General features: G+C 45.1%; 1 protein-coding gene and 1 long non-coding RNA gene across 5 annotated transcripts; one reads left to right on the forward strand and one right to left on the reverse strand.

Annotated features, from left to right (window-relative positions):
* Nucleotides 1-1546: 1546 nt before the first annotated feature.
* On the reverse strand, nucleotides 1547-11890 carry LOC113445773 (S-adenosylmethionine synthase). The gene is given in 10 exon segments (XM_026715108.2): nucleotides 1547-3188; nucleotides 4682-4815; nucleotides 5796-5978; nucleotides 6664-6882; nucleotides 7008-7151; nucleotides 7622-7734; nucleotides 7877-7999; nucleotides 8128-8205; nucleotides 11656-11671; nucleotides 11673-11890. Coding segments are annotated over 10 exon segments (1176 nt in total). The 5' UTR covers nucleotides 11736-11890; the 3' UTR covers nucleotides 1547-3085.
* A 412-nt stretch (nucleotides 11891-12302) lies between these two features.
* LOC148125009 (uncharacterized) lies at nucleotides 12303-24229 on the forward strand. 4 transcript variants are annotated; one of them, XR_015744645.1, is made up of 6 exons: nucleotides 12598-12627; nucleotides 12857-13248; nucleotides 13722-13821; nucleotides 14687-14825; nucleotides 15204-15319; nucleotides 20981-22654. It is a non-coding gene; the product is annotated as an uncharacterized LOC148125009 (long non-coding RNA). The 4 variants fall into 4 exon arrangements; XR_015744646.1 differs by lacking the exon at nucleotides 20981-22654 and adding an exon at nucleotides 22973-24229 and having other exon boundaries at nucleotides 12303-13248; XR_015744643.1 differs by having other exon boundaries at nucleotides 12303-13248; nucleotides 20981-22657.
* The last annotated feature ends 619 nt before the right edge of the window (nucleotides 24230-24848 follow it).

A 24848-nucleotide genomic window follows, 5' to 3' on the forward strand; every position in this document is an offset into this window, starting at 1 on the left:
GGCGTTGCCAGGTAACTCTACCTTGTACTTTTTGTGATTTTCTCTCCTATAGGAACATGGAACTTTCCCCCAATTTAATGTCCCCCTCCCCCTCGCAAAAAATATCCAGCTCCGACTTGCATATTGGTGGCAGTTGAGGCAGGTATGCTTACCTGAGCAAGATAAATCCAGAATAAATTCTCACCAAGGCAACTGGTCTCACCTGTAGCTCTTTCCCTTGCTACTTTTTTTTAAAAAACAAGTTTATCATTAACTTATGCTACTGCTTATCATCCCCTAATCTAGTCCCAAATGATGTTCACAGCACTTTTCTTGAGAGGAGTCCGATTGGACCTCCGTCCCAGGCTCCCAGTTAAAACCAGCTTTCAACTCCCCGTGGAATTCAAGATGGGGAGGGGGAAAAGGTTGGAGCGCAGCCCATTAAGGGAAAAGGCAGAATAATGTGCCACGATCAGAAAATGACACCTAAAGTTGGAGCCACTCTGGCCATGCTTTCCAAATCAGGCGGTTCATGTGGAAGAAGCTATAGAAGCCAGCCTTTAACCTTGTTAAAGGAGTCAAGAGCGCCAGTTTGGCGTAATAGTTGAGGTGCTGGTCTAGAAACCAGGAGAAAATGAGTTCAAGCCCCACTTTAGTCACAAAAGCCAGGTGGGTGATTTTTGGGCTAATTCTTCTCTCCATCCAACTCACTTCTTCGCTGGGTTGTAGGGAAAATAGGAAGAATATTATGTACATTCACTGCCAGAAGAGACAGGATATATCGTAAGTGGCCAAGTGTCTCTGCGTTCAGCCAGCCAGAAAGCAACATCTTGGCTTTGGAAAATGGGCCTGGAATAGCTTTTCAGGAACAAACGGACCTCTCTGTAAGTCATTGGTCCCTTTCAGAGCTTCCAGTGTTACCAACTAGGAGAGGCAACCTCCTACAGAGAGACAGATTTTGAGACAAGGTTCTTATCTGGGGAATGCGCTTTAGCCAGGCTTAAAAATGCGTTTAACTTAATAGGTCTTCCACTTCTTTAATAGGCTCATGAAAATCAGCCCAGTAGCAGGAAGGGAAGACTGAAGGTTGAGGAGGCCGTTCTTTTAAGCAGGGGTCCTCAAAGTTGGCAGCTTCAACTCCACAAGTATTCGAGTCCACAAGTCTTAAAAAGTTGCCAAGTTTGGAGACCTCCGTTTTAAGCCACACCCGACGCAGAGTTGCTGAAGGTTGGCAATTGGAGACCCAACCGCTGTGAGATGGGGGTGAGCTCCCAATTCTTATCCCCAGCTCCTGTCAATCTAGCAGATCATGCATGCAGGTGTTGAGTGGATAAGCAGGTGGCACCTGGGTGGAAAGGTAAACCTAGCGTTTCCCAGGGACCTTGGGTATATATACTGATAGTTACATGACGAGGGAAGCGTCTTCAGACAACCCTAGCTCTCTCAGCTAGAAATAAAAAGACGAACAGACACAAACATGCACAGAGTCGGACGTAACTGGAGAGGAAAAACATTTACCTTTTCTAAAAAGAAAAAGGAAAAAGAGACTCAAACCATTACACGTGCCGTCATTTAAGGTAGAACCTAGCACTTTATTAAGATTTTAATGTGGAATTTTTGAGAACCAGACATATGTAATCAAACGCCCAGGAGGAAGAAGGAAAAAAAAAAGTGGAACGCAAAAGGCACTTCCTGTTTAGGATACTGACCATGGGGTGGACAAGTAAACAAGCTGGCTTCTCTGTACAACACCAACCAAGTTAGCCCCTCCCGTGGTCAGGTTCCCCCAGCACTGCCCTCCCCCCGTTTTACACAAGCCAGACCCCCTGTAGGTGACACCCAAGGCTTTTCTGTAGGACACCTTGGCCTATCAGGGAATGCTGGGAACGGTCAAGGAATTTCATGGTGTGTCAAAAGTAAAGTTTAAAAGCTGCCATTTGAGACAAGGGCTTCTCTGTACTCACACCCCATCCCAAACACAATAAATAAGCAATTATTAAAAAGTTTCTTTTCAAGTATGTAGGTTTATCTTCCCACAACCTTCCCAATTTGCACGTGTGCCCTGAAGGGCCCTGGCTTCTCTGTAGCTACGCCAGGACTTCAGAATGCAGTTTGGACTCGACTGTGAAAGTAAACTGGGAATTTTTGTGCAATATGAAATTCTTGGCTCTAACCAAAAAAAAATAATAAAAAAAATAAAAATCCAGGTGCCAAAAAGTGTGCAGCCTACAAATCCTGGGGACAATCTTCTGACCTCTCTATAGCATACCAAGATTGCCCCGAGTGCCCATTTGATAAGGGAATGGTGGGATTTTGAGGTCTGGCTAGTGCTAAAACTGCATAGGTTAAAAAATAATAATACAAAAAAGAACCTCAAAGAAAGCAGCAGGAAAAAGATCGCGATGGGATGCCGGCTTTTGAATTTTAAAAGCACGGAATTGGGACTGCCTCTGTTATTCAAGATATATATATATATTTTTTGAGAACCGCACCTATGAGAGAGTTGCAAAACAGGGGAGTTAGGTAACGCGCAAGCTCTCCCGACGAAATCGATGGAGGGGGCGGCCTTGGCAGTCTCCCAATCCGGCTGCTGGCACCGCCTTGCTTGCTGTAAGCATCTGGGCAGAGGAGGCGGAACCACCGACTGCATGGACACACATCACAAGGAGAAAAATTCTTGGGATTTTTTTTCTCTCTTTTATCTTTTTTTTGAAGGTAACTTTAAAAGCCTTTGGGCGATGCAAAAAGATTTAGGCTGAAGCCCTGTTTGGGTTCAAAGCCTTTCTTCTCTACGGATTCTTTTTTCTTCTTCTTTTCTATTCTATTCTAGGCTCAACTGGCTCTTGTAGGTCAAAAGCCCACCAGGCAAAGAGGGAGAGAAAAGCACAGTGCAATTTGCGGTCGTCCCCTCCTCCCTCCGCCCCAGAGGACTGATAATTCATGGTCATGAACAGTGTGCCAAGGTTTTTTTTTTTGTTTTTGTTGGTTTAAGAGCAGAGAAGGATAGAACCAATTGAGGGGTGGGGGCTCTTTCCCTCAAAGGAGCCTGAAGGTTTCTCTGTAATGTACACCAACAGGTCTGGGGAAAGAAGCCCAACATCATAATTCAGTATTTAAGCTTTTTGGGGACTTCCCAGGGGAAGTTGTTCCTACCAAAGTGACCATAGGCTGCAGTCTTCTGATAAATAGGCTTCTTCAGATCCAGCTCCCTGGAATATACAAGTCCGTAACTCAATACACAGCATTCACCCAAACGAAGCAAAAAGCACCTACAACGCGTCCGTCCCCCCCCCAAGAGGCCGCTGAGTTAGCGAGGACCGTCGAAAGCATCTTGGCCCCCAGAGGCCATGCATCCTTCTACAAAGAGGCGAGGTTTACCAGCATTGCCCATGTGTGTCTTGGAAAGCTAAGCCCTCCTCCCGCCCCTCTCCCGGGGCTCCAAGCGGAGAGCAATGAGATACTTACCTTCTCTACTTAGGAATGTCTACTTCCCAGGCCAGACCACAGCAGCTCTCCAGAAAGGGGGGACACTTCCTATCTCAACATCAGCCCACACCTCAACCTAGAGACTTCCCTCACAGATAATAGTGCACACAAAGCAGTGCTACCTGTCTGTGGAGCTAAGCCTCCTCCCCACCGCCCGCCCAAAGTCACAACCAAGCTTTACGTAGGATGGTTAGCCTCCAAACCAAAAAAAAAAAAAAAGGTAATTAAGGTTTAACTATCAGCCATTTTTTTCCTACCTCTCTAAAACAGGAGTTAACGACTCTGTTGCCTCGGGCTCAATCAGAACATGAAAGCCACGTGAAAGCTGAAGTTGCCATATTAATATGGAGCCTTAATTAGAAGTATTAGATGCTCGCTGCGTAGCAATGAAAAACTTTGACAGAGCCATATAAAAGCTGCAGTTACCATATTAATCACGGAGCCTTACTTCCAAGGATTATATATTGCTTGCCGTGTAGCAATTAAAAACTCTGTGATCAATTACTCCTACAGTTCTGGCATTGTCCAGAGAGATTTCAACTGCAAATAGAGCCTGCTATTATTACGCAGCAAATATAATTCCTCATGAAGTGATTTCCAAAGGTGTCAAGCAACCACCTTGAAGTATCTTTGAGCGTATAAGGCCGGCCTCTCTCAAAAGAGGTTTTGCCTTCCGGGAATTTTCCCCCCCCTTCGAAGCAAGTTCTTCCGCGCCTCTCTCGGGGCAGCGGCCCACCAAAACTTATCCTTGTAGAGGTCTCGCAAAGAGGAGGAAGGGAAGGCAATTCGGACGTGCAAGGTTCTATTCCTACAGCTCTTCACTAAGGTTGTATTAGCCTACGTAACACCAGCTTCCTAATCTAGTCTACCCTTGACAGTCACCTACCAAAGAGCACACGCTGCTAGCTAAAGGCATCCAGGTGCACCTTCCCCACCCTGCCCCATAATGCAGGGACATCACCTCTGTTGTGATTGACACTGTAGCCATCTCCTGTGACCACACAACCAAGACATGCCGTGCGGGGCAGGCGGCTTTCCTCGGTCTCTTCGCAGTGGGTGTGGCGTATACAGCAGAAGGAAGGACAAAACGTTGGCACACGAAGGGGCAGATTTGCCCAGCGGCCATTTGCTGGTTTTATGCCTAATTCCCCTCCTTCCTAGCCCCCGTGGATTTTTTTCCATGTTCGTACACGGGACACGCGTTACCATGTTTTACCTGACAATGACCCCAGGGCGAAGGTCAAAGTTCTTCTTCACAATATCCAGCAGCTCATGTTCGGTTTTTTGAGAGGTGCCATAGTGGAAAATAGAGACGGATATCGGATGGGCGACTCCAATGGCGTAAGAGACCTGCAGGCAAAGGGCAACCGTAGCGGGGTTTGGCCACCAAGTAGGAACAGGAAACTCCTCCTCCTGCTCCCTTCCAAAAGTGTTTGGGTTTGGTTTTTTTCCCCTTTCGAAGGGCAACTGGACTTTCTAGATTGTTTTTTGTTTTTTTTAAAGAGCTAAAGAAGCGTCTTGGATGAGAAGCGAAACGTCTTCAAACAAAAAACCAGAAAATCCAGTTGCCTCTTGAAAGGGAAAAAAAAAACAACCCACATTTTTGGGATAACCATGACTTGGATGACGGAGGGAGAATCTCCATAGTATCGTCCTCCTTTCATGCTACAACTTCCAAAATCACATAATACGTTTTCCATATTTTAAAAGAAAAACTCTTGCCTTTTACTCACCACGCTTTCAGTGCTGTTCTTTCAAAACTTAAATAACTTGTTATTTTGGGATACAGGCAATAATCACGCCTGCCGACAGAAAACCCAACTCATCTAGAGCAGATACCGGATAAGACTACATGACAAGGCGCAGAATGTGAACCTCAAAATTACATAAAAGGCAAAAGTAGTTCCCCTTTGAAGGGAAAACAGGGGGAAGAAATGTGGGCATGACTTTTCTGCTCAGGTTTTTTTATAAGGGATGTCAAGGGTCGGCTATGGAGGGAGAAAAACAGAAGCTCAGTGCAACAGGAGTATTTAAAAAAGGCAACAGCCAAGAATGAACACATGCCCAGTGAATAGAAGAGGGTGAGAGGAAGGGGAAGGCCAGGAAAATTGTTGGAGTTGATGCATTTCATCACAGTCAAGTAGCAAGTGCAAAAGGGTAGATGTAGCATTAAGGGCAGGATGGAGATGAGCATTGCTTACAAAACCATCTCTTTCTGCACTTTATAGACAGCACTGCGTATCCCCAAAAGGGATGAGAGCGAGGTGAACATGTCGGAATGAAACCAATCCAAGCATCTTTTAGCGCCCCAAGAAACCGGCGGAACATACCTGAACGAGCACCCGTCGACACAGGCCAGATTTCACAAGGGATTTGGCAACCCAGCGAGCCGCGTAAGAAGCTGAACGGTCAACTTTTGTGTAGTCTTTCCCAGAGAAAGCCCCTCCTCCGTGAGCTCCCCAACCACCGTAAGTGTCAACAATGATCTTCCGGCCAGTCAAACCAGCATCTCCCTAAAAACAACAACTGTACTTGTTACACAATTCTGGTGCAAATCTTAGATCAGACAAGAAGCAATGGATGGAAACTGAACAAAGAGAAGCAACAAGAACAATTAAGCAGTGGAACAATTTGCTTCCACAAGTTGTGGGTGCTCCAACCTGGAGACTTTTAAGAAGGGACTAGACAACCGCTTGTGTAAAATGGGTCTCCTGCTTGCAGGGGGTGGGACTAGAAAGGACTCTGCAGCCTGTGGCTCCGGAGCCACATGCGGCTCTTTCAGCCCTCTGCTGCTCCCAAAACTGGCTGGAGCCCGCCCGCCCGCCCCACCCCTCCCTCCTCTGGCCTGAGAAGGTTAAGCTCCATGTCAAGTTGGCCAAGCCCACCCAGTCACACCAGTTGTTGAATTATTGGCTCCTGGTGTTTTTTTCTCTGGGAAAACAGGTCCAAATGGCTCTTTGAGTGTTTAAGGTTGCAGAGCCCTGGACTAGAAGACACCCCCCCACTCCCCGAAAGTCCCTTCCAATTCTTGTTATTCTGTTCTTTTAAAATGCCTCTGTTTATCTTACAAAGTCCTAGCTTTGTTATAAAATACTGCCAAGCGCCTCTGAATTTTCCCCGCTGTGGTCATTTCAGAAGGCTGCCAATAGACTGAGTGTCCAAGATTAGACAACAACAAAAACGCAACTGCTGACATACCTGGGGGCCACCAATCACGAATCGGCCGCTAGGTTGCAGATGATAAATAGTATCATCATCCAAGTATTTTGCAGGCACAACCGCTCGGACCACTTTCTCCTTCAGGGCATCCCTCATCTCATCCAGCCCAATTCTGTCGTCGTGCTGAACGGAAATGACGATCGTGTGGACGCGGATGGGAATGACGGCCCCGCGATCCTGCTTGTACTGAACCGTCACCTGAAACGGGAGCCCAAAAAGGAGCACATCTCGCACGACGGCCGAAAAGGAATCTTTCGCCTGCCTATGGCGGCAAGGGTGGGGTGGGGTGTTCCCACCGGGGAAGATGCCACGCCAATCGTTACCTGGGTCTTTGAATCCGGCCGCAGCCAAGTCAAAATATGATTCCGACGGAGTTCTGCCAGTTTTGCATTCAGCTGGTGCGCTAGGAGAAGAGTCAGGGGCATGCACTCGTCCGTCTCGTCGGTAGCATAACCAAACATCAAACCCTGAAGCGGGAGCGACACGCGGGACAATAAATTCCGGGCTCAAAAACAGGCAAGTGCTCAGGATTCACATTAGGTTCTAGTTCGGGGTGACAAACTCGATTTCATTGAGGGCCACATCAGGGTTGTGTTTGACCTGACGTGTGTGTGTGTATGTGCGTATGGGCCGGGTGGGCACGACAAGCTAGATGTTACTCTTGTCAGGGGTGCCTGTGGTGGCTGAAGCCCTCTGCCAGCGAAAACAGGCTCCCAGGTTCCGTTTTCAGCTGCCACGGCCTCCGGCAATCCTCCACCAGTGAAAACGAAGGGAGCCCGTTTTCGCTGGCAAAAGCACCGTGGGCCAGTCCTTCCTTGTCTCCAGGGCAGCCCTGCGGGCCAGCCCTAGCACCCTGCAGGCCGGATCCGGGCCCCAGGCCTTGAGTTTGACACCCCTGTTCTGCTTTATCACAAATCAATAAGGTCTTAATCCCAACCTGATCCCCGGCACCGATGTCTTCTTCCTTCCTGTCGAGGTGCACCCCTTGAGCGATGTCCGGAGACTGCTGTTCCAGAGCGACCAGCACATTGCACGTTTTGAAGTCGAAGCCTAAAACGCAGGAAGGTTTTAACCTCAGGATGAAGGTGTTAAAATTGCATCCAACCCCCCCCTCAAGCTTCCCGATCAAAACCCAAACGCCCCCCGCAAAAAGGCGGTATCTAAGCCTAGCAGGCATCCACAATCCGCTCACCTTTGGAAGAATCGTCGTAGCCGATGTGCTTGATTGTTTCACGAACAATTTTTTGATAGTCAACCGCGGCAGCAGAGGTGATCTCTCCGGCCAGGAGAATCATCCCAGTTTTAGCAGCCGTTTCTGCATTGGAGGACAGATTGAACACTTGTCAGTTTCAGCGCCACAGAATCTCACACACAGATTTTTTTTTAAAAAAATTGAATATATACTGTGTCCGGCCCCTTTTATAAAAAGCCAGGCGCACTCACCGCATGCTACTTTGGCATTTGGATCCTGCTTCAGATGCGCATCGAGAACAGCATCGCTAATTTGATCACAGATCTTATCTGAAAACAGAAAGGTTCTATTATTCCTTGTGATTCTAGGAACATTTGTTCACGTTTTGTAATTTAAAGAGTATGTCTTCCACGTTTTAAGAAATCTGTTACATCAATAATCAATTAAAACCATCTCTCCTTCTTAAAGTCTGTTCTGGCCATCTCTTTGCCAAGCAATTTAAAAGAGAGTGACTTAGCTTACCCTATTGTAACTGTAAACAAGACATTCCCGTGTCCTGGGTAACCTTTCAGGCTAGCCCAGTGCTTAGCACAAGTATCTTCCAACTTGACAGCTTTAAGACTTGTGGGCTTCAACTCCCAGAACTACTCCTCCTCCTCCGGTCCTATTAGCTCAGGAATTCTGGGAGTTGAAGTCCACAAGTCTTAAACTTGCCAAGTTTGAAGACCCTTGGCTTAGCACTGAACTGGGAGCAGCCATCATTTCTTATAAAGTTTGCCTTAGGAGAAGCTAGATAGAGGGTCACAAGGGTTGGGCTTAAGCTGATGGCGCACAATAAACCCAATAAACCATGAAAGATAGCTTTTACTCAAGAGTTATTTATGTATATAGTTCTTAGCTTGGTTTGGGGGCAATGTTAAAACTTCTAATCCACTGCTCCATAGGAGTCAGTCAAGGAATAACAAAGCTGCAACTGTCTCCGTGTCAAATAGATGAACTTTTGAGTTAATCCTGTCCCTGGTGGATTGCTTTGGGAGTAGTCCGTGCAATTTTCTTGGCAATATTCTTGGTTTGCCACAGCCTTCTTCTTAAAAGCCTGAAAAACACGCCTGGCTAAGCCACCCAGCTGGCTTTTCTACCCAAAATAGGACTACAATTCAAATCTCTTGGGTTTGTAGCCTGGCACCATTAAACATACCAAAATGGTTTCTTCCTGATACTGTGGATGTTTAAATTTACTCAATCCAATCTGTTTGTATGTGTTTAGGTATACGTTCAGTTTTTAAGACCTGCATTGAAACACTTTATGGGATGGGACAGCTCAATACCAAAATCTCCTTCTTTGCTGTAAGGTAAAGTCTTTCCCACCCCTTCTGAAAACACCGAATGTGACTATCCTACAGTCAATTAGAGCTTCACAGGGCAGGGCCCCTGCTGATTCACAGTCTATTATAAGAGGCTATATCTGCACTCTCCTACTCCTCTGTTCTTGAGAGGACACAAGATGGCAACAAGGAGAACAAGCATCTTTAGAGGAGAATCCTATATACGGGCAAGTAAGGACAACAGAAAAAGAACGTACTGCACTGTTAAACGTGATATTACCAAGCTAATAATCGAGGCCACTCCAGATTCTTTTACAAGGAAATGGTAACCTTAGAAACATGAACATTTGGAGAACATGTTTGGAATTCTATGTTATAAAAATGATTGATCAATAAAGGTGGAAGATTTGGCTTAAGCTATGGTATAATACTAAGATATTAGGAATCTTGGAGGTAAAATAAGTGGACAAGTATCACTGCATTCATATCCTGCCTGTGGGTTTCTTGTAGGAATGACTGGTCTCTACGGAATAAAATGCTAGATTAGATTGCTTTGATATGGCTTTGGAGTACCTACACCTGTAAAATTAGACAAGGCAACAACCACAAGCAACGCTACTAAAACCTAGACAATGCTTGCTCCTATAGCTTTCCAAAAAAACAGTAACACCCCACACTATTTTAAACAGAAATGTGACTCCCATTGTTTTAGAATGCAATTCAGTATTCTGGTAGGTGCCACATCAGAAAAAGATCCTGTGCATAATGATGTAAGTTCTATAGTATAGTAAAATGTAATTTTTATCAGTTTCATGAAATAAATTAACAGCTGGGGATTCAGAACAAAGTTCAGGGAATTTCCAGCTTGTAGTGTCTTCAAAGAAACTTAGTACAGCTTGCTTTGTCTCGTGTATCTTTTAGCAACTGACAGCCTGCCACTAGGTAGGCTAGATGACCTTTGAGATGTTGTTCTACAGCATGGCTCCCCAAACAAGTCGGAGTCCTAACTATGGTATGAAAGGAACAACAGTGATGAGCGGTTCAGCGAAGGGTGCAAGGTCTCCCATTCATTTCACCAAGCACACGTATTAAATCATGTCCGTTACTATCAAATCTTTTTTTATTCCCCGAAAGCAGAGGAACTGAGACTATTAAAGAGATCTGATCCACCCTGCAGGGAACATTACAGCGCTCTCCTTTTAATATGAACCACATGGCGTTCAATGGCTACATGTCAATGGCGGAAAACAAGACGATCTACCGGTTCTCCCTGCTCGTTGGCCATGCACTAACCTCTCCCACTCTTCCATCCAACGCATCCTCTTCCAAGAATCATGATCCCAGAATTAACTCCAGTTTAGATCAACGCGGCAACACTGGTTTGTCCCACTGCTGAAAACCAGTATAGCTCCTTTCTTCCCGCCCCGCCCCCCCAAAAAAAGAGAGGCTCAGACATCATGGCGGAAGACAATGGAAAAGGCAAGATGCCTTCCAAGATCGCGGGGCATTCAAACCAGGACCGCTCGTCCGGTTCTCAGTTCCGCTTCTCTACTCAAAGCCTCTTTTGTTTGCAGAAGAGCTCGAGAGAGGAAGGCGCTTTTCTGAAAACCCGCCTTTTATTTTTAAGGGCCACTGATGTGCGATTCCAGTGGGCCAGTGGGCTTTATATCCTTCCAATTAAGCCTGCAACGCTCCTTTTATTTGGGGTTCTTGAATCAGAAAAGGGTTTGGCCACCCTTAAATCTTGTAGCCCCCCCCCACACCATTCTTCCTCCCAGTCCCCCGGTTTTACCCTTGTCTTTTACCCCCTCCTCCTCTTCCTCCCAGCCACCATCACCACCCCCAACCACCACCCCCCAAGATGCGCTGTGAAATATGGGGCTTTTTCCCCCTCCTTCCCTCCCCCCTTACTCACCCCACCCCACCCCCTCCAGCCTCTCCTCCCAAGGTCTCGCCATGCGGGCACCACGTGGTCGCCTGCAATGCGGGGCGCGCCGCCGAGGCTGGCAAGCGGCACTGCGCATGCGCGAGGGCTTTCTCTTTCCGCCCGCCACCCCCCCCTCGGTCTCCTTCGCCGGTCGGCCCGCTTGGCCGCGCCGAGACGGCAAGGAAAGAGGGAGGGAGGGTCTCCCGCAGGCGTTTTCCTTCCCTCCACCCCTTCGCAAGACGGAGAGGCTCGAAATTCGGTCAAAAGGGGGAGGGCGGGTCGTGTAACCCTCCCCCTCAAGCCGCCGCCGCCGCCGCCCCCCGCCATTCTCCGCAGCCGCCCCGTTGCGTCATTCAGCCGGGGGTCGCGCTGGCCAATCAGGAGGCGAGCGTCGCAGAGCGCGCGCGCGCCCTCCCGCCTGTCTATCTTCGCCTCAGCCCTCCGCGCTCTCCTCACTCCCCCCCCCGCCCGCCCGCCCCCACCACCCGGTACAGCCTGGTCCTTCGGCGCCCCCCACCCCGCCTCACCTGGATGCCCTTCCCCCCACCGACTCTGAGGTGAAGAGGAAGGTGCCCTCCTCGATCCTGCTGTCTCGGAAACCATTCATGGCGGGGGCGAACACTGCGAGGCCGAAAGGAGAGAGAAAAAGCGAGGAGGCGTCAAAAGCCGGCGGCGGGAATGATAATAATAATAATAATTAAAAAAATTAAATAAATAGATATATAGACGAGCCCCCTTTAAGCAGCGCGACAGAAGCAGGAGCGGAGCGCCCGAGGAATGAGGGTGCCTGCCGCCGGGTGCCGATATTTATAAGGGAGGCCACGCCCCCCCTTGGACGAAACCACGCCCCCTGGCCTTTTTTGGAGCAGCGGGAGGCGGCTCTTCCCGCCCCCCCCCTCCCCAAGGCCAAAGGCGCGAGGGCTCCTCGGTTCTCCTCCCCTCAACCCCCCCCCCGCCGGCGGGCGCCTCCGTTGACTCACCGGCCCCCATCTCGGAGTGGGGGGGGGAGGGGAGGGGAGGAGGCGCCTCTGCGCGGTCGGTCTCCGCCTACGCGCGGAATTTTCCCGCCTCGCCGCTCTTCCCGAGCGAGCTTTTGGCGGGCGTCGGGGCCTAGGCGCACCGGCTCTGTGTGTGTGTGTGTGTGTGTGTGTGTGTGTGTGGGTATGTGTGTGGGTGTGGGTGTGGGTGTGGTGTGAGGTGTTGAAGGCTCTGTGCTGGTGTGTCTGTAGGAAGGCTCTGTGTGTCGGCCCTGGGTGAGGGTGTGTGAAGGCTCTGTGTTTGTGTGCCTGTGTGAAAGCTCTGTAGACTGTGTGTGTGTGTATGTGAAGGCTGTGCGTGAAAGCTATGTGTAGGCCCTGTGTGAGTGGATGTGAAGGCTGTGCATGAGTATGTGAAGGCTCTGTGTGTGTGTGTGTGTGTGTGTGTGTTGTGTGTGTGTGAAGGCACTGTGTGGTCCAGTCTGAGCTGTGTGCGTGAAGGCTCTGTGTTTGTGTGTCTGTGTGAGCTCTGTACCGTGTGTGTGTGTGTGTGTGTGTGTGTGTGTGTGTGTGTATATGTGAAGGCTCTGTGTAAAGGCTCTGAATAGGCCCTGTGAGTGTGTGTGAAGGCTGTGCATGAGTATATGAAAGCTTTGTGTGTGTGTGTGTGTGTGTGAAAGCTCTGTGCTTGTGTGTGTATGAAGGCACTGTACGTCCAGTCTAAGTGCGTGTGAAGGCTGTGTGCGTGAAGGCTCTGTGTTTGTGTGTCTGTGAAAGCTCTGTAGACCGTGTGTGAGTGTGTGTGTATGTGAAGGCTGTGTGTGAAGGCTCTGTATAGGCCCTGTGAGTGTGTGTGAAGGCTGTGCATGAGTATGTGAAGTGTGTGTGTGTGTGTGTGTGTGAAAGCTCTGTGCTTGTGTGTATGAAGACACTGTGTAGGCCCAGTCTAAGTGCGTGTGAAGGCTGTGTGCGTGGAGGCTCTGTGTTTGTGTGTCTGTGTGAAAGCTCTGTAAAAGTGTGTGTGTATGTGAAGGCTGTGTATGTAGGCTCGGGGGTGGGGGGGAGAATCCACTGGACCTTGGCTTATCCGAGCTAGGTGGTAAAGCCTTGGGGAGCCCCGGATCACGTTGCGGGGTTGACCAGGTGGGTCAACTCCTGCCCACAACAGACCCATGGAAAGGACGCTTGGCTGATTCAGGGGTTGCGGGGGGGAGGGTGTCACTGGGTCGTCTGAACGTGACCCATCTACAGGACACGTTTCCTTGGAACGTGGGCAATGGGAGCCCCTGTCACCACCGGTTTAGGTTCTGTGTGTCCTGCAAAGCCACAAGTTCTCTTGTGTTGGTGTGTTGTGTAAACACCCGCCCAGCAATGAGAATGGGGATCAGCTCTGGGAAGGTATCCAAAATATTCAGGTGCCTGTGTCCTTAGGGACTTCTTCCCTGTGGAACAAGTCAAGTTTACAGGTAGTGATGTTGCGAAGCGAGAAAATTATTAAAGTTTCACCCAGTTTTACGACTCTTCTTGCCACCTTTGTTAAGTGAATCGCTGCAGTTGTTAAATTAGTAACATGGCTGTTAAGCAAATCTTGCTCTTCCCTTGACTTTGTTTGTCAGGAGGGGAAAATCATCCCATGACCCTGGAACACGGCAGCCATCATGAGTATAAGTCAGTTGTCAAGCATCTGTATGTAAATCACATGACCATGCTGCAAAGGTAAGCCTGAAAAAGGGTCATAAGTCACTTTTTCAATGCCATTGTCACTTTGAAAGGTCACCAAATGAACAGTTGTAAGTCAAGGATAACCTGTGTTTAATAAATGTATATGGCAGCCATATTAACTCCGAGCAGCTTGCAAAATGAAGAAAGCAACCAAGCTCAGAGAACAGCAAGCCCCCTTCATTTCAGCCCAGAGATAGCTATCTAAGATAACTCAGTTGAAATCAGGGATCCTTGTTGCTCTTTGAGCTTGGTGGTTTTCTTGCAGATGTTTCATTACCAAATTAGGTAACATCATCTGATATTACCTAATTATTCCAAAATAGAGTTGGAAGGGACTTTGGAGGTCTTCTAGTCCAGGGGTCTCCAACCTTGGCAACTTTTAAGACTTGTGGACTTCAACTCCCAGAGTTCCTCAGCCAGTTTAGCTGGCTGAGGAACTCTGGGAGTTGAAGTCCACAAGTCTTAAAAGTTGCCAAGGTTGGAGACCCCTGTAAGTCCAACCGCTGGCTGTAGCAGCACACCTACGTTTCAGACAAGTGGTTACCCAGTCTCAAAAATCTCCAGTGTTGGAGCACCCACAGCTGCTGAAGATAAGTTGTTCTCACTGTTAGGAAGTTTCTCCTTTAGTTCTAGGTTGCTTCTTTCCTTGATTAGTTTCCATCCATTGTTTCTTGTGCTTTGGAAAATAAGTCGACTCCTTCTTTGTGGCAGCCCCTCAAATATTGAAAGATTGCTATCATGTCACCCTCTACTACTACTTTTCTCTAGCTAGCCATACCCAATTCCTGGAAATGATCTTCATATGTTTTAACCTCCAAGCCTTTAATCATCTTAGTTGCTCTTTGCACTTTTTCCAAAGGCTCAACATCATTTTTGTAATGTGACCAAAACTGGTTGCAGCATTCTAGCTGTGGAAATACTTTACCTGATCTTGATGCTAGCTTGAGCAATGAACATCTGCAAAAGAATCGCGGAGTTCAAGAGAGTTCAAGAGAGCTGTAAGTAATTACAGAGTTTCAATGTGGCATATGCCTCTTTAGGATAACAGCCCTTTTTTCTTAACAAAAAAATACTCAAGGTCAAAGTAGGCCTTTCAGAATATGCATAGTAGTTTATGAATATGTGATTTTTTAATAGATGAGTGTGCAGCTGTAGAGGAATTTTTAATACGGGCAGAAGCATGTAAGGATTTTTAGGATGGATGTTTTCAAATCAGTCTTCATGTTACAGCCATTAAATTGGCTTTTTCCAGAAATCAGAACCTAAAAAAAACGTGTTCATGAACATAGAGGTAAAACTCACGTTAATGAATATAAAGGTACACCCTATAAAACACCAATTTTATGGACTAAGACTTCATTTTTTTTTGTTTCTAGTAAACAATAACAAGACACTGGATTTATCAATCATATGTATAGGATCAGAATGACCTGTGGAAAGCTCGACCATCTAGAAAATTGCTAAACTGGCCTCAAAGCGGGAAATGAATCAGGTAAGCAAACACACAATTCTCCGAAATCAAAAGGATGTTTCCTACCAGTATTGCCTTTGTAGAGCAAATATTGTGAGAAAGGCAATCCTATTCATTTGGGAATCAAAGTTTAAAATGGTATTTCTCTGAACAGCCAACTTTAGCTCTAGCACTTTTCGTGATGGTCAGGGGATATAAGATGTGGTGTGAATGTGCCATACGATAAATAAAATAATAAATAGCAGATAAAACAAACCATCATACCTTTAGTTGCCTCCCTTCGGTGTTACATTAATAAACTGCCCAAAATCATTTTGGACAGTGAGATGGGCAGTATTTAAATTTGATACATATGAACCTGTCCTCCTAGAAAGCAGGAGTCAACTGCTGGCCATGATATGGCTTGGTTCTGGTGGTGTATCAGTACAACCCTTACAACATAGCTTAACATAGCTTATGACTTAGTACATTGTGAATTTAGCTAACTGTGGAGTTTTCCATAGCCATAATTAATACCATGAACTGGAAAACAAATCTTTGTGAGTTGTTTTGAGCACTCCAGCCTTTTGATTTCAGCTCAGTTAATTCCAGCAGTATGGATTGTTCTGGCTGTGTTTATGATGCACTTAATAATGGTTTATTCAGACCAGTTTTCTGAACTAAAACAAAGTAAATAATAGACTACAGAGAATTGGAAGGGACCTTGCAGGTCTTCTGATCAAGAAGGTGACACTATACTATACCATTCCATACAAATAGCCACCTAATCTCTTCTTGAAAGCCTCCCATGTTCGAGCACCTACAACTTCCACCGATTAATTGCTCTGTCAGGAAATTTCTTAATTCTAGGTTGGTTCTCCATAGTTAGTGTTCATCCACTGCTTCTTATTCTGCCTTGAGGTGCTTTGGAGAATAGGTTAACCCCCTTTTCTTTGTGGCAGACTTCTAGATATTGGAACACAGCTATCACGTCACCCACTACTAACTAACCAAATTGACTAGATTTATAAAACGTGTTGACTAACCCCAATTAATTGAATGGTCTAATCTCTCTGTATGTCGTTTGATGGCTGGGAGGACATTACACACTGAATATCAAAATACTTGGGTAGAACAAGTCCCACTATTAATATATTTTGATTTCTGTTTTCCATCCATGCCACTGGCACGGAGTCTCTTGGTTATGGGGAAATAGAGGGAGAACTCCAAGGCTAGTGATTGAGAGAACTTGTCAATATTAGCCCTTTTTGTCTATTTTTGGAACTGAACACCATGATAACTATTGACATGCAAGCTACCAGCATCATCTGATTACTGGATAAACCTTCACAGAACTTGTTGTAGTCACAGATATTCCCTTGGGTGTCTATTAAACAGAAAGCAAGAATGAATTTGGAACGTCTCTGACGTCCTATATGAGTTTGAAACAAGATTTAGCGAGAGACAGTAAAGGTATGAAAATCGGCACAAAAATGACAAACGGAACTGCAAAGGAACACAGGATTTGATCAGGAATAGCCATAGCCCTTAGACTTATATACTGTTTCACAGTGCTTTCCAGCCCCCTCTAAGCGGTTTACAGAGTCAGCAAATTGCTCCCAACAATCTGGGTCTTCATTTTACCCACCTAGGAAGGACAGGAGGCTGAGTTGACCTTTAGCCAGTCAGGATCGAATTCCTGGCAGTGGGCAGAGTCAGCCTGCAATACAGCATTCTATCCAGTGTGCCACCGGGGCTCTTAAACAGAGCTAAGAATAGTTTAGACTTCAGAATGCAGCCCAACCCAGCTCACCAATCAACTGTTGGAAATTTGCACCCAAGCTTTACTTGGAAGCATTAAGAGAAACAATGCCAAAATCAAGCATCTTTTTATCCAGAGCCTATGAATTGCAGGGGCATATACTGGCACTTGTGAAGTGGGCAAAGGACTCCATTTGCTCCTACGTATTTTGGACTTTGCACCACCTGGTTGGTTTCGCATAACACCTTAAACCAAAACCAAACAAATCGCTATAAGTCGTAGCAGAAAGTTGGGATCCCTGGAAAGCTACAAACCATGTGTGGCTATAATATTTTAATATACACTGCCCAATTTAGATGACAAAAGACCCACATTTTCCAAATAAGACTTTCTCCCCCTTATTTTTTTTTAAAAAATATGAATGAAACCAGGAGGTTTCTGGAAGGCAAACTACTACATTTCCCTATTAACCCCTCAATAAATAAATAAAAGATACATTTGGTGCTGGGTGGGTGGAATAGCCTCAATACTCCAAGTAATCTCTCCAAGGTTTCCTGAATCCTATTAGGTCATCCAAATAGTGAGTAATTATCACTGGACTAGGTTGTATGAATCCAGCTTTGTGGCCTGCCAGCCATGATTTATATCCTGTTACATATATGAACCATTTATTAACCTTGTTTATTGATTATTCAACGAACAACGTTCAACAAAAGATGACCATGGATTGTTTGATGCCTTGTTGCTTAACTCTGTCTTGCCGGATGAGAGCAATGGGATATTTTTTTTAACCTAATTAAAAAGCATTAAATAATAGAATGGATACAGCAGTCATTTGACTGAATATTTATCGTGACGCAGGCTGTGCAGGCTGAAATCTTTCCATATAATAGTCTCTTTTAATGTATTATTAGTAATTGAGATTCTTCAGAACAAGATAGCATCAAGGGAAGCCAAGATAAGAGCTTTTGCGACCAAGAGCAGCCGCAGCTGGCAGGAAGCAGCAATAAAAAGCTCTTACGATACAAGAGAACATTTTGGGAATGTTAAATCTAATTTTTGGTAGAAATAAGTAGTCTCAAATGCATACATTATAGATAAGCGATACTTATCTGAGTAGCAATCAGTAGTAAAAATTCAGTGTTCCGTTTGAGCATTCAGGAGGACAGTTTTTAGCATCAGGAGAGGCCATAGATGAAGGGAAGGGAAAGGTTTGTGTTCTGTCTTCCCGAATCGGTCTCCAATATTATCGAGGAAAACCAATAAAGACTTGCTTGAAAGCTGCTATCGGTTGGAAGTTAGGTACACAAAGTAGTTTATCTGCTAGCCAAATTCAGCTGACAAGCAATAGTTCGCTAAATAAAATAAGCCACAACTATTCCATCTCACATAACACACCAAGCAAGAACTATTCAGACTGTGGATTGGTGACTCCTTGACCGTGCGTGCCAAAAATAGCCATTGTTACCCAAGCCCCTGCTTTGGCCGAGGGAGCCACGTCAAGGCAGAGTGGAGACTCAATCCTGGAACAAGTTTTGAGATATGGCTGCGCCTGCCATGGATTTTATCCTGGCAGTTTTTAGTCTGGAATGTAGAAGTACATCGGCATTATTAGGAATTTCTTTGGAAGTCCAGGTAGTCCTCGTCTTACGGCCACAATTGAGCCCAAAATTTACGTTGCGCTAAGTGAGAAATTTGCTAACGGGAGTTTTGCCCCGTTTTATGACTTTTCTTGCCGTGTTTGTTAAGTGAATCACCGCAGTTGTTAAGTTAGTAACAAGGTTGTTAAGTGAATCTGGCTTCCCCCTTGACTTTGCTCGTCAGAAGGTTGCAAAACACGGGCACTGCAACCGTCATAACTGTGAGTCAGTTGTCAAGCATCTGAATGTAAATCACATGCCATGGGGATGCTGCCACCGTCGTAAGTGTGAAAAACGGTTCGTAAGTCACTTTTTCAGTGCTGTTGTAACATGGTCACTAGGTGAACTGTTGTAAGTCAAGGACTACCTGTATATATCAGTGAAGCTAACATATTTATTCATTGTTTTAGATATTTAGCTTTTCAAAATGTAGGGGTTTCTTTGGGATAGTAAAGTGGAAAAAAGACCAACAGACAGCCTCTACATCAAGAAAGTTTGGGTTTTTTTACATGGAGTGTAATAATCTGAGTGATTTCATGTGAGTGAAATAAGTTTTATTCATGAGAGACGTCATACATAGACTTTTATCATTAGGGATGGGTCATAATTTACTGATTTAAATCTATTTGATTGGGGGACTGACCTTATTTGGGCTCAAAAGCTAAGCAGGAGTGCGTTGATTATTACTTGGGTGAAAATCTCCAGGAATTTCTGAGGCCAGATTGAGAATTTAAAAGAAAAATACCAGAAGAAGCCAGTGACAGATGTTTCCATCTTGCTACAAAGGAAATTACATGGGCATGATGCACTTTTCTTAAATGGTATAAATACGTCGCAACCTATCTTCTGTTTAAATATTTATCAGCAAAAAGAAAATACGTACATAAATGTTCTAGCATTTAATCTTGAGTCCTGCAGAGAAGTTCAGAATTTTGATGATATAGCTGAGCGCATATAAAGCCAGTTTTATGAAAACCTTGTTTTTCCTTTGCAGCCAGTTTACCCTATTTGCTCCGCCTGGTGCCAAGGTATTCTTTAGGAGATAATAGCGAATGCTTTTCTTAAATTAAATCTGAATGATGATGATGATGATTTTCCCCTCTTTCATCATAACTTGCCTCTGGCCAGGGATCCCAAACCTAAACTGCCACCTTCTTTTAAATGACTGCATACTCCCTAATGAAGCGGTTGGCAGGTGATGGGGACCAAGATATACGAAGAGAGGAACTGCGGGTTTCTTAATGAAAGTGCTATGACCTCAAGAACATGTCATACATGATGCAACAGTCCTCAACTCTTACTCCACTGATGCCCAAACAGAGACCTGCTTGACCAGCCCATATGTTTGTTTCAACAAACATTCGTTCTTCCCAATAGGTCACACATTACTCTATCTCTGTGCCAATATTTGCACATCTTAAAATTCTTCTGTCCATTCCCGTCACCAGATGTTTCTACTTGCTCTAGTTTCAATCTTTTATCATGCGTAATCACCATCCATCTTGCTTTTTGATTTATATTTACTCTTTTGCCCTCCGTTGAAACTACATTTAAATTGCATGTTTAAAACAACCCTTTTTCAAATAAGATCTCTTGGGTCTTTCAAAAAAAACCAGGGGACATTTCCTTGCTCTCTAATCTTGCTTTTACCCATCTAGTAGGCATCTAGGCAACTGGATTGCATTCATTCAGAATATTTTTTTCCCCCAAATCCATTACTGGTTCTTCTATTAGCCGTGCATAAACTCAGCCTTCCGGTCTTTCCAAGGTCGGTAAAATGAGGACCCAGATTGTTGCGGGCAATGTGCTGAGTCTGTAAAACTGCTTAGAGAGGGCTGTAAAAGCACTGTGAAGTGGTAGATAAGTAAGTGCTATTGCTATCTATCTTCCTTCCTTCCTTCCTTCCTTCCTTCCTTCCTTCCTTCCTTCCTTCCTTCCTTCCTTCCTTCCTTCCTTCCTTCTTTCCTTCCTTCCATCCATCCATCCATCCATCCCTCCCTCCCACCCTCTCAGTGGTTAAAATGCAGTATTGCAGGCTAACTGCCCGTTGCCAGCAGTTCAATTCTGACTGGCTCAAGGTTGACTCAGCCTTCCATCCTCCCGAGGTCGGTAAAATGAGGACACAGACTGTTGGGGGCAAAAGGCTGACTTTGTAAACTGCTTAGAGAGGGCTGGAAAGCACCATGAAGCTGTATATAAGTCTAGGTGCTAAAATATGCAATGGCGATCAGTCTGGGGATTCTTAGCTTCATGCGCACAATAATCCCAATGACATCAGTTTATACTTTCTAACCTATACAGGTTGCTGTTACTTACCAACTGCATTTGGGACCGACGGCTGCATTGCCAAGCAGTGTGTTCCTAATGTCAAAACTCATGGTGGGCGTACCCAACTTGCATCGTCCGTGCCGGCTGTGGTTGTTAAGCGAACCACTTGGGGCAGTTAAGCACAACATCCTGGGAGTGTGCAAGTTACGACTTCCTGCCACCTTCCCCATTTATTTCGCTGATCAGCAGCTGGCTGCGAAGTTTGGGAATGACAAGACCGCGGGATTCTGCAACTGTCGTAAGTGTGCGCTGGTTGCCAAGCAACTGAGCTGCAGTCATGGGGATATGGCAGCGGCTGCACCAGGAAGGACCAGTCGTCATCTCCTTTTTCATCACCATCCCAACTTGGAAAAGTCACTGAAGGAGCAGTTGGCAAGCAAAGAGCTACCTGCATTTCAGTTTATTTAGTGACATTGGAAGTTACAGTGGCGAAAAAACACACTTATGGCCGTTTTCACACTTCCAATCATTGCAGCATCCCCATAGTCACCTGATCAAAATTCAGATATTTGGCAACTGACTCATATTTATGACGATTGCAGTGCCCTGGGTGGGGTCCTGTGATCTCCTTTTGTGACCTTCTGACCAGGAAAATCAACTGGGAAGCCAGATTCACTTAACAATGGTGTTACTAAGTTAACATGTGCAGTGATTCACTTAACAACTATGGCAAGAAAGGTCGTAAAATGGAGCAAAACTCACTTAACAAATGTGTCACCTAGCAACAGAAATTTTGGAGTCAATTGTCGTAAGTTGACGACTTCCTTGTATACCTTCGTTAAATGCAGTCTGTAACATCAGACAACCTTTACAATGTGTGTGTGTGTGTATCCCAGGCTAAGAACGAGTAGTGTTCCTCTCTTTAACTAATTTCGTATGTAAGTTGGACTTTTTATTTCTAAATGGATTTCCCGTTATTAAAAGTGGCAGATGGTGTTCGAATTGCCAATGCTGCACAATGTTCTTATGAACCTCTGAAAACAAGCTGTACATTAGAAGTCTGCGGCTTCAGCAGTTCATGAGAATATTGTGTGACTCCAGCTCATCAGCTCAAGGAAGGAGAATCCTGCCCGCTGTTTTTAGTAAGAGGCAGCACATTTATAAGCATGAGTGACATTTTTAACCCAGGGACTACCTGGGTTAAAAATGTCACTTGCACTTATAATATATCTTTCTTTTCAGTTGGTAAATTTGAGCCCAATTTTGATGGTATTGAATTGAAGTTTGCTTTACTCCATACATGTGGTTCATTCTGCACAAACTATGATTTGTCATCTAGAAACATTACAAGCCAGGAATGCACAAAACCTGGCATTTAGTTCTACACAGTGCTGTATAAAGATCTCTCAGCCTTCTGATTTAATTATGGTTCACTGTATAAATTAGTTTCTAGATTTGTATAACTACTAGGTTATACCTTATCATTTATAATCTCAATATGAATTATAAAAATTATAATTTATAATTGTTATATTTATAATATAAATGTGTGTATATATATATATATATATATATGTGTGTGTGTGTGTGTGTGTGTGTGTGTATACGTATATATGTATATATACATACACATACATACATATATGTATGGTGCAGGTATATATTTATGTATATAGCATGTGTATATGGGTTTTATGTATATGGGTATACACTTTCTAAAAAACAGATTTTCTGAAAACAGATTTTCATTTTTAATGTGGGCCGGTTTGTTCACAGTAAAAAAAAAATGACAATGAAGTTATCTTATTTATCTTATCTTATAAACCTCTCTGGCACAATGAGAATATATCTGCTGAACAAAACTCCACATTGGTGACAGGAAGGGCATCTGGCCAGTAAACACTCTGCTAGCTCCATTCATTTGCCTGGACTCCACCCTGCAAGGGATTATGGGGTTGTTAAAAGAAGATGATCTATCTTATCTTTAAAATATAAAACATGCTAATACGCCATATTTTCCCACAGGTTGGCTTACTGCAGTGTTTGAAACTATGGCACAACCCTCAGCCTCCAACGTTTTTCTTGAAACTGTTTTAGTAATTGCATATTCTGGATATATTCGGATCATTGCATCGTTCCAAAGTTCCTTATGTCTCCGGACAAATTAGATTGTTCTGATTGAGTTGTTTTCAAGGAACTTCAAAAAAGCAGAACAACCTGCTTAGCCATAAAAAAAGGCAAAGCTAAGCTCTCACACGCCTTCAGGGAACATTAGTGGACTATCGACTTAAGTTGGGCTGATGTAAGATGGAATATTTATTGCCCTATGAAGGCAACACATAAAAACAAGAGCAGAATTCAAGAGGACAAAGATATTCAGGATAGCAGGGAGGCGTGGGCGAACTGGCAATAATACACTGCCAACTTTCCTTAATGGTCCTGTTCTTTGCGGGAGGACGGGGGTGTTTGTGGCAGGTAATAAGCAGAACAACGTTTCTGGCCTGAAATTGAAGTGACAGGAAAAGCTTTGGCTGTTAGATTTTATTCTAAATAGGCCACCCTCTCTCGGAGCCTATCTCGAAAAGCAGCCCAAGTCTCTTCTTTTGAGGTTAGGATTAGCACAAGACTGGGCTTCCAGGTCCTGTGAACTCTTTAACCGAACCAGAGGGAAGGGATCTCGAAGATCATCCAGTCCATCCCCCACCCACTGCTGGGAGCCGTGCTGACCGGATGACCAACCAACCAACTTTTTAAACCCTTCCAGAGAAGGAAACTGCCCCATCTCCCAAAATGGCCTGTTCCATTGTTAAAACATGTACAACCACCATCTCTTTCCTTGTTCCTTATCTGATCTCCTGGGACACCTCTGAATAATTGTGCCCTCTGTCTTCCGTGTGGTAGATATTCAGGCTCAGGTCATCCTCGACTTAGCGATCATTCGAAGTTACAACTGGAAAAAAGTGACTTGTCGGCCGTTTTTTCACACTTAACGACCGTCGCATCATGCCCAGAGTCACGTGATCAAAATTCAAATGCTCGGCAGCTAACTTATACGACAACTGCGGCCTCCTGGGGTCATGTGATCCCCTTTTGGGACCTTCGGACAAGCGAAGCCAATGGGGAAACCCAATTCACTCAACAACCGTGTGACTAACTTAACTACTGTGGTGGTTCACTTAACAACCTCAGCAAAAAAAAAGGTCGTGAAGCTCACTTGGTAACAGAATTTGTGGGCTCAATTGTGGTTCATAAGTCCAGGTATTTAGATAACACCTTTCCTGTCGCCTTGTGTTATCTTTATTATTTTTATAACTAACTCAAGCTGGCAAATATCCAGCACACCTTCCTCCTCTTTCCCCCACAGCCACAACCCTGTGAGATGAGATGGGCTGAGACGGAGGTTTGCCCCAAAGTCATCCAGCCAGCTTTGACGCCTGAGGTGGGATTGGAATGTGCCATCTCCTGGTGATTTCCCCCCCAAAAAAAATATAGGTAGCCACATCCTAGGACCCTCTCAGGATATATTTAGGAGATTAGAAGGCTACAGCATTATCTCTGGACTTGGACCTGACAGTGGCACACTTTCAAAATTCACATGTCCAGGGTAACCAAAGTTCACCAGAGAAGGATTTTAGCTTTCAAAGTACACACACCCTTTTCACTCCAGATGGACCCCAAGCTACTTTAAGTGGAGGATGTTACTTGCCATATAAATGTAGGCTTCAACTTACGGCCTCTGTCGCCCTTCCAGCCATAGCACCATTCAGATGCTTGGCAGCTGGCTTACCTTTATGACATTGCGGTATCCTGTTGTCACATTTGCTGCCCTTTTTCCCAGCAGAAAAATACGTCTTAGGGAAGCTGGATTTGCTTAACAACCTCACGATTCACTTAACAACTA

The sequence above is a fragment of the Pseudonaja textilis genome, chromosome 9 (assembly GCF_049901715.1).
Source record: "Pseudonaja textilis isolate UNSWEBS1 chromosome 9, rPseTex1.2, whole genome shotgun sequence".
Lineage (NCBI taxonomy): Eukaryota > Metazoa > Chordata > Lepidosauria > Squamata > Elapidae > Pseudonaja > Pseudonaja textilis.